Source organism: Eptatretus burgeri, chromosome 15 (genome assembly GCF_056783735.1).
Source record: "Eptatretus burgeri isolate ZD-2024b chromosome 15, Ebu_testis_v1, whole genome shotgun sequence".
Classification (NCBI taxonomy): domain Eukaryota; kingdom Metazoa; phylum Chordata; class Myxini; order Myxiniformes; family Myxinidae; genus Eptatretus; species Eptatretus burgeri.
Window position 1 is genome coordinate 20,139,465 of NC_140975.1, and position 19,647 is coordinate 20,159,111.

Consider the following 19,647-nt stretch of genomic DNA (forward strand, 5'->3'; position numbering starts at 1 on the left):
CAACTCTGCTGTTTTTGTCCCCCGCCCCGTTTCAACTGCTCCTTTTGTCCTGATCAGTTCAGTGTATTCATTTAGCTCTTCCACGAGTCTCAATCATGTATACAAAAGAATAAATAAATAAGAAGGGAACGGTACAAAAGCAAGTAGACTTCCGGTTCCGGTTTTGAGCGGCAAGAGGTCTCCTTCGGGGCTCCCTGCTGACATTCTCAAAGTTAAGTTCCGGTTGTTATTTGTCCCGTTTTAACTGTTTAATTTTCTCACCTACATGTTAATGTGTGTTCCTAGTTCGGTTTTGTTTCAAAAATCGTGCTATTTTGTGAGTATTTATGTCGACGTTCTTACCTGGTGTTTGAGGCCTAGTCCTAGGCTTGAGGCCTACCGGTTCCACTTGGTGTTCGATCGTTTTATTTTTTGTTTGTTTGTTTGTTTTTTCTCCCCATTTCCTTCAATTTCTATCCTCCCCATTACCTTCAATTTTCATCCACCCCACTTTCCAAACATCCCCCATTCTCCCAACTAATCTCTTTCTTACCTCAAAAAAAAAATATATATATATATATATATATATATATATATATATATACCCAACAACAACAACAACAACAACACGCTCACCTTCTCCCGATTCTGCTACTTCTTCTTCCTCTTAACTTCCTCCTCGATTTCTTTTTTTTTTTTACACTTCCATGACCTAATCTGTTGAACTCTCTCATACATTAATATTAACAACAAAAACGATCTTATAATGCTTCATCTTCCTCTCTCACACATGTGGTACTCTTTACTGTTTCACAATGCACTACTCTTCTGCTATTTTAACAGACTGCTCTCATTTCGACCTCTCCTCCATTCCTTGCCTAAAAAATCCAACTATTACAGCGCTTCTTCTCTCCATTCTCTGAATTCGCCTTCATTGCATCCATCAAGAATTGTGTTAAATCGCATCTCTGACCTAAAACTTTTAAAAACCACAGTTTGCCATGAATGCTCGCTTTCCATCAACCATTCTTTTTTTCCAACTTCAGTGCCAACTCACCCCCCTCACCCCTCACTCTCACTCTCAAAGCAACCATCCCACTCTTCTCCCTCCAAGCCTCCCTCTCACCTCTTTCAAAAATTCCCCCCTCACCTTTCTCCCACCTTTCATCCCCCTCACTCTTCCTTCTCTAAGTTGCCCCCCCTCTCATCCACCAACCTGCCTCCCTCCACTGCCCTCTCACCTCCATCTCTTCACTCCACCTCCTCAAATACTCAACTGCCATCTTCCTTGTCTCTTGTCCCCCCTCTCTCCCAGCACCACAGAGCCTTTTCTCCTCCTCATTCGGCCCCCTCCCCCCGCCATTCTGCCATACCCCCCACCCCTTCTCCTACCCTCCCTACCTCCCCCCTCGTCCCTCGTCCTACCCTCCCCCGCCCCCTCCACCTCCTGCACCCAAAGCCTCCTCCCCTTCCTCTTCATTAAAAGTGTGGACCTCAAATATCCGGGGCCTTCGCTCAAACCTTTCAGATCTTTCCATGCAGGTTGCCACTGACAAACCAGACATTATCTGCCTAACAGAAACTTTCCTCTCCCAAGACGTGTCTGACTCCCAAGTATCTCTCCCTGATTACTCCCTCTTACGGTATGACAGACCTGAGCCTCGTCCTGGTGGAGGTGTTGCTCTCTTCATCAAAGACTCTATTCCTCACTCTCCCTGCACTGCTCTCACTCCCCCACACCCCCAGGAATACCTCTGGCTTCGGCTTCCCCTCCACTCCCACCTCATGTTTATATGTGTACTGTACCGTCCACCGAACAGTGATGACTCCATCTACACCTCACTCTCCGAAAACATGGACCATCTTCTATCTTCTCATCCAAACTCTCTCTTCCTCTTATGTGGCGACTTCAATTGTCAGTTGGCTAGGTGTGGGTACCTCTCTCACCTGCCATGGGACATCAGCAAAAGCTTTCTGTGACTCATTGGGACTGACTCAATCGGTCAACTTCCCGACCCGGATCTCAACCAATGGTACTCCATCTCTTCTGGATCTGATTTTGACAAATTTCCCTGACAATATCTGCTGCTCTTCCTTCGCTCCAATTGGTTCTTCTGACCACGTCCTTGTTAAAGTGGACATCTCTCTGGCTGTTATCAGAGAACCACCTCACCGCCGTCGAGTCTGGCATTTCACTCAAGCCGACTGGCAGGGTCTCCGAGCAGCCATCAAACTTACAGACTGGTCTCCTATCACTACTTTCTCAAACATCAACTCATCCTGGGAATTCTTTCAAAGAAACTTGCTCTCCCTCATGCACAGATTTATCCCCTCTAGTGTTCAGTTGTCTTACCCTTCCTCCCGCCCTTGGTTTACTGAAGCTTGTGGCGAGGCAGTTGTCCTGAAACAACTTGCCTTTGCCTCATGGAAAGCAAACCCAACTGAGGGCAATCTCAGTTCTTTCCACAAAGCTCGGAACAAGTGTGTATCTACCCTCAGGAGAGCCAGAAAACAACATCTTTCTCATCTCAAGTCTGAACTCTCAAACCTCTCTCCCTCCTCAAAATCCTGGTGGCGTTTAATCAAATCTGTTTCTGGTGTATGTTCCCCCTCCATCCCCTCCCTTACCTCAAATGGCCGCACTGCTGATTCCACACGTGATAAAGCTGAATGTCTAAACTCGGTGTTTGCAGCTAAATCTTGTGTCCCAAACCCATCACTATCTCTACCCACTTTACCCAGTCGCACCCAACTGTCCCTGGACTGTATCCTTTTCTCCTGACAAGGTGGAGAGCTTGCTTTCAAACATCGAGTCAGATTCTGCAACCGGTCCAGACGGCATCAGCCCACGTGTCCTCAAAGCCTGCTCTTCTGCTCTTGCTCACCCTCTCTCTGTTCTATTCACCCTCTCATTTTCCCAAGGTCATCTGCCATCTGCTTGGAAATCTGCTAACATCACTGCCCTGCATAAAAAAGGTGCAAAAACAGATCCCTGTAACTATAGACCAATCAGCCTTCTCCCAATCATCAGCAAGGTTATGGAATCCATCATCGCTTCAGACATGAAATCCTTCCTCGTCTCCAATGGCTTGATTTCCAATCATCAATTTGGTTTCAGACCAGGTCACTCTACCCTAGATATGCTGCTACTGCTCTCCCATCAATGGATGGAGGTCCTCAATGCCAGACAGGAAATCCGAGCCGTATCCCTGGACATATCACGTGCTTTTGACACAGTCTGGCACCCTGCCCTACTCACCAAACTCTCTTCCCATGGTATTCAAGGCCATCTCCACTCATGGCTCGCAGACTTCCTCTCCTGTCGCAGTCAACGTGTGGCCCTAAATGGAGTTCTTTCATCCCCTCTTCCTGTGCAGGCTGGAGTTCCTCAAGGTAGCGTTCTGGGCCCTGTTCTTTTTCTGGTTTTCATCAATGATCTCTCGGACTCTCTGGAAAATCCTCTATTTCTCTTTGCCGATGACTCCACCCTCTGCCGTACCATCTGTCATCCCTCAGACCGGCAAGCAGCAGCTTCTTCGCTCACTGCAGATCTGGATAAAATCACAAACTGGTCCAACACGTGGAACATGTCTTTCAATCCAGACAAATCTCACACTCTCACTATGTCTCTTCGAAAGGACCGTTTACAAAACCCCCCATCCACTTTCTCAACAATCCTCTGGAAGAAGTCTTTTCTTTCAAGCTTCTGGGTCTCACTATCTGCCATGACCTTTCCTGGGAAAGTCACATTTCCAACCTTGCCTCAAAAGCCAGTCGCCGACTGGGAATCCTCCGTCGTGCAAAGTCCTTCCTCGGCCCTCTTGAGCTCCTGACCACTTACAAAGCTTTTGTCCGTAGCCTGATGGAGTACTGCTCTCCCCTCTGGGCTGGTGCTCCTGCCTCCCACCTTTCTCGACTTCACGCTGTCGAAACCAGGGCTTTTAAGATCATTGGCATCTCCCGCAATGAAGCTGAGTCTTTGGGCCTCTCACTCAATCACCGCAGGTTGGTCGGTGGTCTTTCTGTCTTCTACCGACTCCTCTCCAGCCTTGCCCCCCCTGCTCTCTCTGCGATTTGTCCTAACCACATTTCCACAGGGCGCTCAAGGTCCGCCAACAACCCCCTTCTGGTAAAACTTCCAAAATCACGAATCACTGCTCATCTTCACTCTTTCATTCCTCTTTTTTCCCGCCTTTGGAATAAACTTCCTCACTCTATTCTTTCCCATTCTTCCCTCCAGGCTTTCAAAACAGCTGTTCACCACCACCTCTTATCTTCCCCCATCCAAATCCTCGATCTTTTCTACCCCCGATAATCCACCCAAGCCCACTTCCTTCAATTCTCCTGCTTTCCTTCCTGAAAGTCCCTTTAATGTCCATCTTCCCCTCGCCATGTTCCCCGTCCCATCCCCATCCCTCTCCCTTCCACAGTTCACCTGTGTCTGTTCCCCAATGTTTTGTCCCTTCCACTCCCGCCCCTCTTGTCTCATGCCTCCTTGCTGTGAGTTGTGTGTTTGCTCTCATACGAGCCTCGACCAAGGTATACAAAAAAAATAAAATAAAAAAAGTAAATAACAATGGATATGAAGGAAATATCTTGTACTGTTGAACGTCCAAAACACAAGGTTACAACTGATAAAATTAATCGAAATTCACGATTCAATATTCTTGGTTTATTGGATTCTGTTTATAGTATGGTCAGTAAAAGTCTTATTCAGCTTCTCGCAATACAGTATACTGTACTTAATTCTCAGGAAAAATAAAACTTCAGCTTAATGGGAATTGTGTGTTTAACCCACATCCCTAAACATTTAATCAAGTAATCTTTTATTTAATTTTATGAAAAACACTTATCCCACATGTAAAAGTAATCCTCTCAACCCATCATTGGGATTGAAGACCGATAGAGTGATCAATGATCATGTGTACTAATGATGACCTTTTATCATGCATACCTCCGTGGGGGGGAAAGGCTGTAGAATCTGTACTGATCCATTATCTTCTCTTCTAGCTTCTCCTTTTGACGCCGGAGCTCATTGAGTTTATCTCTGCAGAAGTGGGGCAAATCAGGAAGGCACAAGGACAATGATACATTGTGGCATTAACATCATGGCCACCACACATCATGGCACTCAATGTGCAAATACTGAATTTCCAATCCACGGTGCATTGACATGCGAAGAAAAAAAAAAGAAGAAGAAGAAACTGCAGAGAAAAACGAAAGAAAATGAACCTAACAGCATGAATCTTGAAAATTAATTAACATTTCATTTGGTGCTGTCTACATACAATACTAGTGGGGGCATGCTTGCACACTGCAAGCAACTACACTAGTGCATAATATGTGCAAACATAATAAACATAATCTTCATATATTTGATGGTGTGGATTGTGAGAGAGATTTATCTTCAAGAGCACTTAGTGATAATGATATACAAGCCAAAAGACAAACTCAAAATGTTGTATTTTTATCGTTAACGTAATTAAACAATGACCAAAAAAATGGCAAGTCACGTGACCCAAAATGCAATATCATTAAATATGAAATACTTAAAGTGTGCTGTCATTACTACGAGAACTTAATAATTACTATGATTAGTAAATAATTAACAATATTTAAAACAGATCAACACTTGTGCACATCATAGATCAGAGATGTAGACAGAGGAATCAATTGTAATTGCTTCCTTTCTAATGTATGAAGTCGGATCTCCTTTGACTGTTTTAAAAGCCCATTGTGGTTCCATTCTACAAATAGCTAAATATCTCAAGTAAATCAACAATTAGTGATTAGAATGAGCTCTTCATTGAAAAGTTTACAGCTGCAGTAATTTTTAATGTAAATACGGCAAAAGTTATAAAATAGAGGCAGAAGTGGTGCTCGTTACCATTGCCAGCAACTAGTTCCATTGTCTACTTGCAGTGAGCAGACAGAGCTTGCACCGGCTGGCTTTTATTTGCGAATATTTCCGTTTATGGGTATTTTTCCAACCGTCGCTGCGAGTTGCATCACTATGCAAGATTTCAGCTTTCTATCTCACCCAGAAGGTACTAAACATTTATATCAGTGAGTCAACCATAACGACAAAGTGAAAAACATGTTTTTAGAAATTTTTACAAAGTAATTAAAAATGAAAAGGTGAAAAGTCTTGCTTCAAAAAGTATTCAACCCCATGAGTCAATACTTCATTGAAGTGCTTTTGGCAGCGATTACAGCTTCGAGTCTTCTTGGCTATGAGCTTTGCACATCTGGATTTGAGGATTTTCTCCCATTCTTCGTTGCGGATTTGCTCAAGCTCTGTCAAGTTAGATGGGAAGTATCGGTGAACAACATTCTTCAAGTCTATCCACAGATTCTCAATGGAATTCGAGTCTGGGCTTTGGCTGGGCCATTCAAGGACTTTCACATTCTTATTCTGAAGCCATTCTAGTGTTGCTTTGGCTCTATGCTTAGGGTCATTGTCCTGTTGGAACAAAAATCATCACCACAGTCGAAGGTGTTTTGCACTCTGAAGCAGGTTATCCTCAAGGATTTGCCTGTATTTGGCTCCATTCATTGTTCCCTCCATCCTTACAAGTCTCCCAGTCCCTGCTGCTGAAAAGCATCCCCACAGCATGATGCTGCCATCTCCATGCTTCATGGTAGGCATGGTGTTAGATGGGTGATGAGCTGTGCTAGGTTTCCACCAGACATAGCGCTTTGCATTCAGGCCAAATAGTTAAATTTTCATCTCATCAGACCACGGAATCTTTTGCCTCACTCTCTCAGATTCTTTCACGTGCCTTTTTGAAATCTCCAGGCATGCTGTCATGTGCCTTTTTCCCAGGAGTGGCTTCTGTCTGGCAACTCTCCCATAAAGCCTAGATTTGTGAAGTTCTGCAGAGACTGTTGGCCTTCTGGCAGGTTCTCCCATCTCAGCCAAGGAACTCTGTAGTTCTGTCAAAGTGGTCATTGGGTTCTTGGTCACCTCTCTGACCAAGGTCCTTCTTGCCCGGTTGTTCAGTTTGGTCGGACGGCCAGCTATAGGAAGAGTCTGGGTAGTTACATATTCTTTCCATTTCCTAATGATGGAGCTTACTGTGTGTGCTCTTGGGAACTTTCAACACTCTAGAAATTGTTTTCTACCCTTCCCCACAGCTATGCCTCCTCACAATTCTATCTCGGAGTTCTACAGACATTTCCTTGGATTTACTGGTACAGTTTCTGCTCTGACATGTACTGTCAACTGTGGGACCTTATATAGAAAGGTGTGTTTCTTTCTAAATCATGTCCAATCAATATAAGTGGCCACAGGTAGACTCCAATTAAGTTATAGAGACATCTCAAGGATGATCAAAGGAAATCAGATGCACCTGAGCTCAATTTAGAGTGTCATAGCAAAGGGTTTGAATACTTATTGATGCAAGACATTTCCGCTTTTCATTTTTAATAAATTTGTAAAAAATTCTAAAAACATGTTTTCACTTTGTCATTATGGGGTATTTTGTGTATATCAGTGACAATTTTTTTTAATTTAATCCATTTTAAATTCAGGTTGTAACACAACAAAATGTGAAAAAGCCAAGAGGTGTGAATACTTGCTGAAGGCACTGTATATGCCGGTGTACTAATGGCCTCACTTTGTAGTACTGCACTCATGGAAAAACATTTTTCCACCCTCCTTTTCCTTTTCTTGGCAATTCAATACTTTCTGTTAAGTTGGTTACGTGCATACATGACATTAAATGTTTAGACAATATTAAACTTGTTCAGGACGATGTCTGCTTCTGAATTTAAATTCTCAATGTACAGTTTTCCAGTTCCTACACATTCTATGGTTCATCTACTTGGCTAACATCATCCTATGTATTGCATTAGGGTCACGAGTCTCGGAAATATTTAACCATCTTGCAAGTGCAGTGCGAGTGCATCTTGGGGAAAAGAAAATAAAAAACCTACAAAAACATCCTGTTGCTCATGATTTTGTATAAAGTAGCCAAATTAAATAACTCATTCTTTTTGCATCGCCCGACTCAACTCTATCCCAACCCCAACCACTATGCCTTCAATTCCTTGCCTGTGCAGAACACATGAATCAGCACGAAGTCATTTTAGGGAATGGGACATGTGTAAACTTCACCGATTTGAAAGAAAGTTCAATAATTAAACATCATCCTAGTTTTCAAAGGCAATTGTATTTTGTACGTACCGATGATTATGCCCCACTTCTCCCAACCCGATCACTCGCCTCCCCCATCCTGTCTCCAAACTCCCAGTCCTTTATGTAGAAGCAACAGCCCAACATTTTCCACAACCACCTCAACCCTCCCCACCCCCTGTCTAATGCACTTGTTGTAGGGGTTTAGTGGTGAGAACACTAGACTGGCATTCTAAAGGCGATGAGTTAGAATCTGCCTGAATACAGAGTTGCACTGTATGCTTTTGGCAACCGAGCTAGTCATGAGAATTGCCATGTCATGATCAGATTTGTCAGTTAAAAACCAACCTGGCTAATAACCTCTGTGGACGGAGTAATCTACCCGCTCTACGTGGACTAGTCTACACATGATGCTAGTCTACACTCGTGGTCAACTCTTAATGTCTTTAGGGCAAAACGAGATGAATACTAAAATATTACCTTTGAAAAAGGCAAAGCCTCCCAAAAATCCCCTGAAAGAATAAAATAAAATAAAATAAAAATTATGTATAAGGCCTCTTTCAGGCCTAACATTTGGCAGTCAGGCCAAAGTGAGAGGCAAATTAAAGTATAACACACATGTATTGTTTTTGCTCCTGGTGGAACTGGTCCTTGCTGTCCATGCTGTGTTCAAGCAGATCTCTGTTATGCTGCATCAGTGACTGAATCTGGTCTAGGAGGTGTCGGTTCTCCTCTTCAAGTTTTTGTTTGAGGTGAGATAACAGCTGGGATGAGGGAGAGAGGAGAGATTAGAGCATGCAATGGTTTTGCAGAGTCAACAACCCATATCATTGTCCAGAAAGGATGAGTTTGGGCTGCAATCAAATACAAAAATCCTTTCTGATATACCATACTCTGTATTACAGAGCGTTGGTTCTGCCGAAGCAGTTTGTTGGCCAGGGGTCAATTGAGAACAAGGAAGTAACGCTCACATATGACCTGATGAACCCATCAAGCTTGAACATAGAAAACAAAGCATTGCAACTGGATATCATACTTGGGTACAAAAATAAAAGAAAGAATTGCTGATTGAGGTATCAGTTCCCAGCGATAATCAAGAAAATCCTGTTGCTGCACGTGAAAAGGCTGAATGCCTAAACTCGGTGTTTGCAGCTAAATCTTGTGTACAAAACCCATCGCTTTCTCTCCCTACCCTACCCAGTCGCACCTAACTGTCCCTGGACTCTGTGTCCTTTTCTCCTGACAAGGTGGAGAGTTTGCTGTCAAACCTCGACTCTGATTCTGCAACCGGTCCAGATGGCATCAGCCCACATGTCTTAAAACCTGCTCTTCTGCTCTTGCTCACCCTCTCTCTGTTCTATTCACCCTCTCATTTGCTCAAATTTATCTGCCATCTCCTTGGAAATCAACAAACATTACTGCCCTGCATAAAAAAGGTGCAAAAACAGATCCCTGCAACTACAGACCAATCAGCCTTCTCCCAATCATCAGCAAGGTTATGGAATCCATCATCGCTTCAGACATTAAATCCTTCCTCTTATCCAATGGCTTGATTTCCAATCATCAATTTGGTTTCAGACCAGGTCACTCTACCCTGGATATGTTGCTTCTGCTCTCCCAACAATGGATGGAGGTCCTCAATGCCAGGTAGGAAATCTGAGCCGTATCCCTGGACATATCACGTGCTTTTGACACAGTCTGGCACCCTGCCCTGCTCACCAAACCCTCTTCCTATGGTATCCAAGGCCATCTCCACTCATGGCTCGCAGACTTCCTCTCCTGTCGCAGTCAACGTGTGGCCTTAAATGGAGTTCTTTCATCCCCTCTTCCTGTCCAGGCTGGAGTTCCTTAAGGCATCGTTCTGGGCCCTGTTCTTTTTCTGGTTTTCATCAATGATCTCTCTGACTCTCTGGAAAATCCTTTATATCTCTTTGCTGATGACTCCACCCTCTGCCGTACCATCGGTCATCCCTCAGACCGGCAAGCAGCAGCTTCTTCGCTCACTGCAGATCTGGATAAAATCACAAACTGGTCCAACACGTGGAACATGTCTTTCAATCCGGACAAATCTCACACTCTCACTATGTCTCTCCGCAAGGACCATTTAGAACCCCCCCCCCCCCATCCACTTTCTCAACAATCCTCTGGAAGAAGTCCTTTCTTTGAAGCTTCTAGGTCTCACCATCTGCCATGACCTTTCCTGGGAGAACCACATTTCAAACCTCGCCTCCAAAGCCAGTCGCCGACAGGGAATCCTCCATCGTGCAAAGTCCTTACTCAACCCACCTGAGCTCCTGACCACTTACAAAGCTTTCGTCCGCAGCCTCATGGAGTACTGCTCTCCCCTCTGGGCTGCTGCTCCTGCCTCCCACCTTTCTCGGCTTCACGCTGTGGAAACCAAGGCATTTTTGGATCATTGGCATCTCCCGCAATAAGGCTGAGTCTTTGGGCCTCTCACTCTCTCACCACAGGCTGGTCGGTGGTCTTTCTGTCTTCTACCGTCTCCTCCTCTCCAGTCTCGCCCCCCCTGCTTTCTCTGCGATTTGTCCCCACCACATTTCCGCAGGGCGCTCAAGGTCCGCCAACACCCCCTTCTGGTAAAACTACCAAAATCACGAATCACTGCTCACCTTCACTCTTTCATTCCTCTTTTTTCCCACCTTTGGAGTAAACTCCCTCACTCTATTCAATCCCATTCTTCCCTCCAGGCCTTCAAAACAACTGTTCACCACCACCTCTTATCATCTCCCATCCAAATCCTCGATCTTTCCTACCCCCGATAATCCACCCAAGCCCACCTCCTTCAAATTCCATGCTTTCCTTCCTGAAAGTCCCTGTGATGTCCATCTTGTATTCCCCATGTTCCCCACCCCATCCCTCTCCCTTCCACAGATCTCCTAATGTCTCTGTTCCCCACTGTTTTGTCCTTCCCACTCCCGCCCCTATTGTCATGTCCCCCTTGCTGTGCATTGTGTGTTAGCTCTCACACGAGCCTCGACAAGGTATACAATAAAAAATAAAAAGGGCAAAATATCAAGACCTCAAAAATGAGGTCAAAATATCCTGGAAGCTGAGGAGTGCCAAGATTGTGTCAGTGATAATTGGAGCAACGTTAATGATGAAGAAGAACCTTACAGAGATCTTAAAAACCATCCCTGGGAATATTACTACAAACAAACTGCAGTTGGAAACTCTCTGGGGCTCAGTGACGATCCTCAAGAGAGCCCTCGGAACAAAACGTTGAGAACAAAACTTCACAGCTTTGTCCATGACTTGTGACACCCCCCCCTCCCCCTTACTGAAACGGAGGTGGATACTTCGAGACCGGGGAGGACTCCATTCCACTTTCTGAAACCCGCATATGGAGATAAAAACCAACATGCACACACCAAATCCCCGTCTCCCGCTGCATGGGGCACGGGCTAAGAGTTTGACGTATAAAGTAAATAAAAAAAAAATTTTAAACGATAAAACTCACCCAATATTTTACTGCCGTCTTATGTGAATAAGGATCCAAAATTGTCCCTCTGCACTCTTACCTCACATTGGCTGCCAAGTCGAGCCGAATCCACATCCAGCTGTTGGAACTGCTGCCGCAGGTCTGAACAGTCAGCCTCGAGACGTGCTTGGTGCAACCGACTGCTGTTCAGTTCTGACTTGAGCTCCTTTTGTTCCGAAAACAGAGACTCATGTTCATGACGCAGACGTCCATAAGTTGCATTAAGTCTATGAAAAATACACGCCATGTGTCAGAAGCCATTACTGAAAACATGGAATGACAAAAAGAAAGCCAAAAACAGGAAAACGAGCAGACAAAAGAAACAAATATGCAACAGCAAAATACAAAACCAACACTTACAAAATGCTAACGCAATGAGAAAGCATGGCTGAGCAAAGATTCTGGCAGTAAGCTTCAGATTTTAACTTATTCAAGCATTATGGCAAATACTTAATGTTGAAGAGGTGGAGTTTAGGCCCTCACCAAATTTGATGATCTTTTATCGCTCAGTTTGGAGTGATTGGTGAAAAGATGAATTATATGCATGTGGTGTAGCTGCTGAAGTCGAGAAGAGAGAATCCGAAACATTTTAAGTAACAAGAAGGATTTCACACATGGCCTGTTTCCGTGACGGAGATCCACATGGGCTGACTGGGTGTGCCGAATGTTTTCCCATTGTGGCATGGTGAATGCCATTGATTCACGAGATGTATTGTAATTGGTTATTTTGATGTCTGAACTTGATGACCTTTGATCAAAATGAATGTTTACCTCTGCCACTAAAGGTGGACCAAAGATGGATGGAGATTATATTTTCACTGCTGTTTGTTACATGCGAAATCAAAGATTTGCAAGCATATTAGTTGGTCTGGTCTGTTATTAGTTCCCTACCGGTTTCACCTGAGGGGACTATAGGTTTGCTCTCCGTCTGTCTATCTGTCCGCCCGTCCGTCCATCCCACCTGTGGTTTTTCAAACTTTTTTCCACATACCCTTTAACATGTTCAACTGAAACTTGGTACACAGCTTTATAATGATAAGTTGCAAAAAAACATTAGACCTTCAAGGGTGTTTCGTCAATTTTTCACAGAGTTATGCCCTATTCAAACTTATAAAATATGGCATATTTATTTAACGTGGGTCAGTGCCCAGCTGACCTGACTCCACCCCACTGCTTTACACCCATTGGCTGGACAGCTGGCCTGACTCCACAACAAAATCATGCACCACCAATTGCATGAAGCAGCATAGATCGGCAGGCCTTAGGCCTGGGTGTCAGTCCATGGCCCAGTACAATTGGAATCATCCCAGGTACATCACCACGATGTATTACATATGCACATAAGCCGTACGCATGTTTTTTCTTCATGTATGTACATTGTGGTATTTTTTTTTTTACATGAAATAGGGAAAGCCTAGAAACAAACAAAACAGTGGGTTCGAGAGTTTCTTCTTCTTCATTTTTGTTCTGGTATCGGCTCGAGCATGCGTTAAATGCAAACAAAGTTTTATCTCCCGATCATTCATTGGTCCCGCAAGAGAACATGTATTGCAAAGCAATTCTTGCTCTTGTTCTGTCTGTTTGTATGTCAATCGCCTAGAGGTCACATTTTTACTCCGATCTTTACGAAACTTCACCACTTGTTAGAGGTAGTGACATCTGGAAGCCTATTGTTTTTGAGGTCAATTGGTCAAAGGTCACATAAGTCATCAATTTTCAACCGATTCACATGATATCTATGAATATACGGCATATAAAATTGAAAAACATGGGTGGATGATGAACCCTCATTGAGGTGTAGTCTTGGTCGACGCCTGTGAGCATGTCTATTAATTACTTATTATTGGACTTGGACTACGTCTATTAATTACGGACTATTGGAACATACCTCTTAGATGTGTAGACCTTTAGAGCTCTTAGACTTTTTGAAACCATTTTCAACCTTTTATACTCTCTAAACCATCACACCCCATCGACCCCGAAGACCATATAGAATCCTCAGACCCTTTAGACCTCTTAGACACTTAAGACCGCTGAGCCTTAAGACCCCTTAAACCCTCCAAGACCCTAAAGACCACTAAAACCCCAAAGACCCTTTCGACCCTTAAATACCCTTTATAACCATAAGACCCTTAAAACCCCAAACATCCTTTAGACCACTAAACACCCCAATACCTGTAAGACCCCAAATATCCTGAAGACCCTTTATAACCTGAAGATCCTTCAGACCACTGTTATCTTCATTGCATGGCCTGGGAGCCACTGGTGGCTCCTGTTGGTCTAAAGTGCGGCCCCTGACGTGTGGCCGATCATACATAAATGTGAAAACACTCCATCCTAATCTGCCAAACAAAATTAGTGTTGCAACGTGAAGCATAAAAGTAACATAACTACATCAGGAGATGGCAGGATACAAACAATGATGCTTGCAGCACAGTTAACCACAATAAAGAAGAGTACGTGGGGGCCTATTAGCAGCCATTACGGAGTCCTGCAGGTGGTGTGGCGGCTCTCACACTGATGTCTGATCGGCAAAAGTAGCCCCCTTCTAAAAAATAGTGAAGATCACTGCTTTAGAGCCTATAGACCGCATTATAACCCTTTGTCCCTCAAGACCCTCTGTTTGAGGACCTTCTGCAACAACACTTGAGGTTCATCAGTCATAATCAAAAGCCCCCCATTGGTAAACCACATCAGTACCAAGCTAAGAGGGTGCAAATTAGAATTAATGAATGAAATAATTCTTTATATTTCTTTTTTTCAGGTTCTGCTAATCTTGGTTTGTGGCATCGGGAAAAGTCCCATGTGGCAAAGAGGCAAGTCCCAAGTTGCAAGGAGGCAAGTTCCAAGTGGTAAGGAGGCAAGCCCCACGTGGCAAGGAGGCAAGTCCCACGTGGCAAGGAGGAAAGTCCCATGTGGCAAGGAGGCAAGTCCCATGTGGCAAGGAGGCAAGTCCCACGTGGCAAGGAGGCAAGTCCCACATGGCAAGGAGGCAAGTCCCACGTGGCAAGGAGGCAAGTCCCACGTGGCAAGGTGGCAAGTCCCACGTGACAAGGTGGCAAGTCCCACGTGGCAAAGAGGCAAGTCCCACGTGGCAAGGAGGCAAGCCCCATGTGGAAAGCCCCACGTGACAAGGAGGCAAGTCCCACGTGGCAAGGAGAAAACCATGTCCATGACAACAATTTCACCCCAATCTTAACCAAATGGGTTGTTTTTGTGATTTTATTATTGCCAAACCTCAGGAATTTTTCAAGATATCCTGACTGAAACTTTTACGGCTTATTTGTACGTATGTGTAGTACATGTGTATAAAATCTGATTGAAGGTCATGGTCAATGGCATCCAAAACATGTAAAACACCTATTCGGCGGCAATTAGACAATGTATCAACCAAATTTGTTGTGCACAACATTCCATTATGTAAAATACTTGAAAGGTGAAATTGTTCCAAATTACCAAATTGCTGTTTCCATGGCAACTATTGTTTATTTGGACTTCACATGTATCGTGCTCTGCATGACATCTTTCTTGTTTGTCTGTTTGTGAGCAGGATATCTCAAAATGTTATGCACTTCTTATTGTATTAATTGGAATTTTCCAACTTGTAATATATTTTTTAATTTCCATGTGGTTCTTCACCCTTGAGAGATAGGGACAAAAGCAATGTATAGCATGATATCTCAAAGATTATGGACGGATTCAGACTAAACTTGGTTTATGAGTTGGGTCGGTGACATGAACAAGCTGATTCGATTTTGGTTCAGGTTCGGTTTGGGATCCGGTCTATCAGTGGGATACAAAACATAAACTGTTCAGTCTTGAATATGTATGTGCTCTACCGAGTGCATTCTAGTACTGTATGTAATGACTTGTCAAATGACGTTTTGGAAGAATTAATTTTGTTCTTAAGCAAATTAAAACTTTCAGTGGTCGTTCATGGAACTCTCAATTTAGTTTGTGAAAAGTATTAAAATGTTGAACTCAGTGATGCATTGTGGATGGATCCATGCAGTCGGCAGGACAGGCTGTCCAACGCCATTTTAGAATTTTATGAATGCACATTTCCGGGGCTCGTCTGTTCAAGATGTCTAAGTAGACGAGTTACATGTACGAACCCTGACAGCTATACGCAGTTAAAAGCGTTGTAAATTATTATCCTCGTGAGTGGATATAATGTTTAATACATTTGGTAAATTGATATTACTCATTTGAAGTAATTGTATGAATTGATTGAATTTGTGTAATGATGAGATTGCCACTCATGTTTATTTATTTATTTTAATGTCGAAGGCTCCAGTCACGGACTAAATAGTCCTCATCGAGGCCAGGCCTTAAATAAAGAAAAATAAAAGAGAGAGAATGTAAAGTGAGGAGTGAAAATGAGTGAGAAAGAAAAGTGTGTGATTTTTGTTTGCAAGAAAGATATTAAAGCTAGCGTGGAAGCTATAGTATGAGTGAGACAGAGAGCAAGACCAGGAAACTTGACACGGAGAGTGCAAGATGGTTCTGGGCACCACTTTAACGCTCTTAATTCAGAATGGTAGTCCTACCCTGAGCGGTTGCTGTCTACAACCTACTACCTAAAATGTACTTTGATAACAATAGATTGCCATCTATTGTTTTTGTAGGAAACCTGTCCACTGCTTTCTCTTCTCTTCTTACCTCAGTTTTCTACAAGTAAACTCGTTGTGCATTGAGAACGTGTTCCATTCTATTTAATGAACCTATGGTTATACCATGATCAGAAGCAAGGATCTATGACTTGCTATAAATTTTCTGAATCTTGATTTTTGTAAGACATTCAGCATGTCAGCTTTGGCAGCGCAAATTCAATTCCTCCTCTTTTTGGTGGAATTGGCTTTCAAATTTGTTCATTGTGAACCTTCCGTACATGACAACCATGTCTATCTACTGCAATTTAAACCGTTTGTGACCAGGTTGCATTACAAAGTCACTTTCCATGGCTTTTGATGGAAAGTCGTTCAGGTTAAAACCCTTTCCTCTCCATGTGGCTTGAACAACAAAGTCTGTAGCTCCCAAAATAACATGATGGAGCATAAAGTTCAGGCTTTTCAACAATGTTCTTTATTAACAACTGGTTCTAGGCCAGCATATTTAGCTGAGGAGTGAGAGAGATTCTGTGTACCATCAGATAAATAATTTGATAATCCCTACCGGTCATTCTCTTCGCGGAGCTGCTGGTATTCCCCAGCAATGGCTGTGTGTGCTCTGGTTTCCTGCTGCATCTTCTCTCGCTCACTTTTGAGCATGGTCTCAAGCTCTACAAGCTGATCCTTCTGTTTCAACAGCTGGTTGAGCCTGAGATTAGTGAGACACGAAGGATGAAGTCCATCTCTGTGCTTACAACAAGCATCTCAGGAATAACTGCACATGTGTAATCCAACTAAAATATTCCAAAGCAAAAGCATCAAATATCAACGATGAAGTGTTCAGAACAAAATGTTTTTAAACAACATTCCATCAGAAGAAACGGATTTTTATTTGAAATTTTATTTTTTTCCAATTTTCAAGCAAAATGTTGATAAATTTTTCATCCAAACCGAAAACAAAATGTTGATTTTTAAAACCACTGCAGCCACACGCTATACAATACACCTATTTAAATATGAGCAGATGTCATTACCTCCGTCACCGAAGGTTGAAAACTGGTGGACAGGTTGGGTGTGTGACAAGGACGAACTGATTAGATTCTGGTGAAGATCCGGATCTGGATACTAGAATTTTCCGAATAACTTTTTCAGTGATTCTTCACCATTGAGAGATAGGGCCAAAAATGATATGCTGTATATAAGCATGATATTTCAAAAGGTTGTGGGTGGATTATGACAAAAGTTGGTGGATAATTTGGGTAGGTGAAAATAACAAGCTGATTAGATTTTGATTAAGATAGAGATCAAGCCCATCAATGGGATACAGAACATAAACTGTTCAGCCTGGCAGGGGTATGCACTCTACAGAATGCCATTCGAGTTTGCTTATTTAAATCAATCAACAACCAAATTCCCCTGTTGTTGCAATGTGTTTTTTTAAATATAATGAGGTGTGCAAAATAAATCTTACTTTACAACCATTATACAATATATCTACATACTTAACTGTAATAACACATGTAACTCCATTCCATCAAGACCAAACTCTGTGTAGAGCGTTGGTGCTGCTTAAGCAGTTTCCTTGGCTATTGGGTACAATCCTGGATGGGTTGCCACTCCGACACAGGATACCAGCATGCTGGCACTCATTTTGCCGACCTCGGAAGGATGACAGGCAGAGTCAACCCCACCTGGTATTAGTTCAACGAATGAATGGGATTTGAACTCGGGATCCTTGAATCCCAAGTCCACCACTCTAACCATTAAGCCAACACCAGGCATACATGTAACTGCAGCCACACAATGCATGACACACTGTACTACAGATAAACCTCAGAGCGCAGCAATGGACGATGCCATATACCTGTCTTCAAGATCTTTGTTTTCCACTTCAAGTAAACGATGTGTGGTCTTTAGATCTCCATGACGGTTGATGAGGTCCTCATAATCAGCAGCCTGTCTCTCATGCAGTGCTGCGAGGCGCTCGTGATCACGCAAGAGAGCGTCATATGTCACTTTTAACATTTCGTGCTGTTTTGCTACTTCGTCTGCCTCAGCCTCAAGAATTGCCTGTGCACCTTGCAGCTGAGTTTGCTGCATTGTGAGTGACATGTTCTGCGAGTTCAGTGTAGAGTTTTCCACCTGCAAAAAGATAGTTGGGACACTGACCCATAGTTCAGAATCGAAGAAAAGAGGACATTCATTCAAAAAAAAAGAAAGAAAGAAAGAAAGAAAGCAACAAACAAACAAAAAAAAAATCAAGGGCAGTTAATCAGGCCTTCATAGTTTTGTAAAACAGATTTCACAAGATAAACACAAGAAACTCCCCAAAACACATCAATTGTCAAACACACACACACACACACACACACACACACACACACACACACACACACACACACACACACACACACACACACACACACACGCACGCACACACACACGCACGCACGCACGCACGCACGCACGCACGCACGCACGCACGCACGCATGCACGCACCGCCAGTAGAGTACGTGGTTTACTCCGTCGTGCGAGCGTGGGTGCACGGGGTTACCGTGCAGGGGTGCTGTATCGAGGAAGGTTTGGCCAAGCCGGGCACGTTGTATCGTGTGTGTTATTAAAGTTGATTTCAACCTCACCAAGACTGGTGTTTGGCCTCGGTGCTCCGTTGGGGATTCCCTTTAACCATTCTGGCGTGGTGGCAGCGTCGGGATATGATTCCACGCACTCTTCACCCCGGAGATAGCGATCGGCAGAACGTCACTGTTACGAGAGCCATCTTCAAACCCCAATCGCACATCACAAGAAGGTGAGCGGCCAACCAGCTCACTCTGTAGCTGTGTCATAAAACATCGTCTGTACAACGTGCCTGTCGCCAAAATGGCAACCGGACACCATGCACCAAAGCAGTGGTCACTTAGCAAGAGTGAAACGGTGAACTCATTTGAAAATTGGAGACACAATTTTCTTTATATTTTATCACTCGATCCCAACTTTGCGCCCTTCCTCACTGAGGGCGTCACCTGGGAGAAGAAGAGCAGAGCGTTCCCTCTTCGTGGACTTGTGGATGATGGTGAGGATGTCCCCATTGTGCAGCGTCACACTGCCCAACAGAAAGTCACCGTACTGGAACTTATGCTGGGTCAGATTGCAAACTACTGCCCTGTGATATCCCGCAACACCATAGTCCGAAACTCCACCTCTGTAGTCAACATATGGCAGTCGATTCGCCAACATTTTGGATTCCAGTCAACAGGCGCACACTTCATTGACTTTGCAGCAATACGCCATTACTCCGAAGAGCACCATGCAGACTTATACCAACGCCTGATGGCGTTTGTGGAGGATAACTTGCTTCGACAAGATGGCAGCATCTTCCACCATAACCAGGCGATCACGGAAGATGAGGAATTATCTCCCT

The 19,647-nt window shown here is 43.7% G+C and overlaps 1 protein-coding gene across 5 annotated transcripts in view; it reads right to left on the minus strand.

Annotated features, from left to right (window-relative positions):
* CCDC88A (coiled-coil and HOOK domain protein 88A) overlaps window positions 1-19,647 on the minus strand; it is a 176,524-nt gene that overhangs the window by 33,321 nt on the left and 123,556 nt on the right. For all 5 annotated transcript variants that reach the window (XM_085858535.1, XM_085858533.1, XM_085858534.1 and 2 more), the window contains 5 exons: window positions 18,090-18,367; window positions 16,791-16,934; window positions 11,656-11,842; window positions 8,735-8,880; window positions 4,934-5,026 (listed from right to left, as the gene is read on the minus strand). In XM_085858535.1, the coding sequence (XP_085714661.1) occupies window positions 4,934-5,026; window positions 8,735-8,880; window positions 11,656-11,842; window positions 16,791-16,934; window positions 18,090-18,367 (848 nt within the window). The remainder of the gene's footprint in view (window positions 1-4,933; window positions 5,027-8,734; window positions 8,881-11,655; window positions 11,843-16,790; window positions 16,935-18,089; window positions 18,368-19,647) is intronic.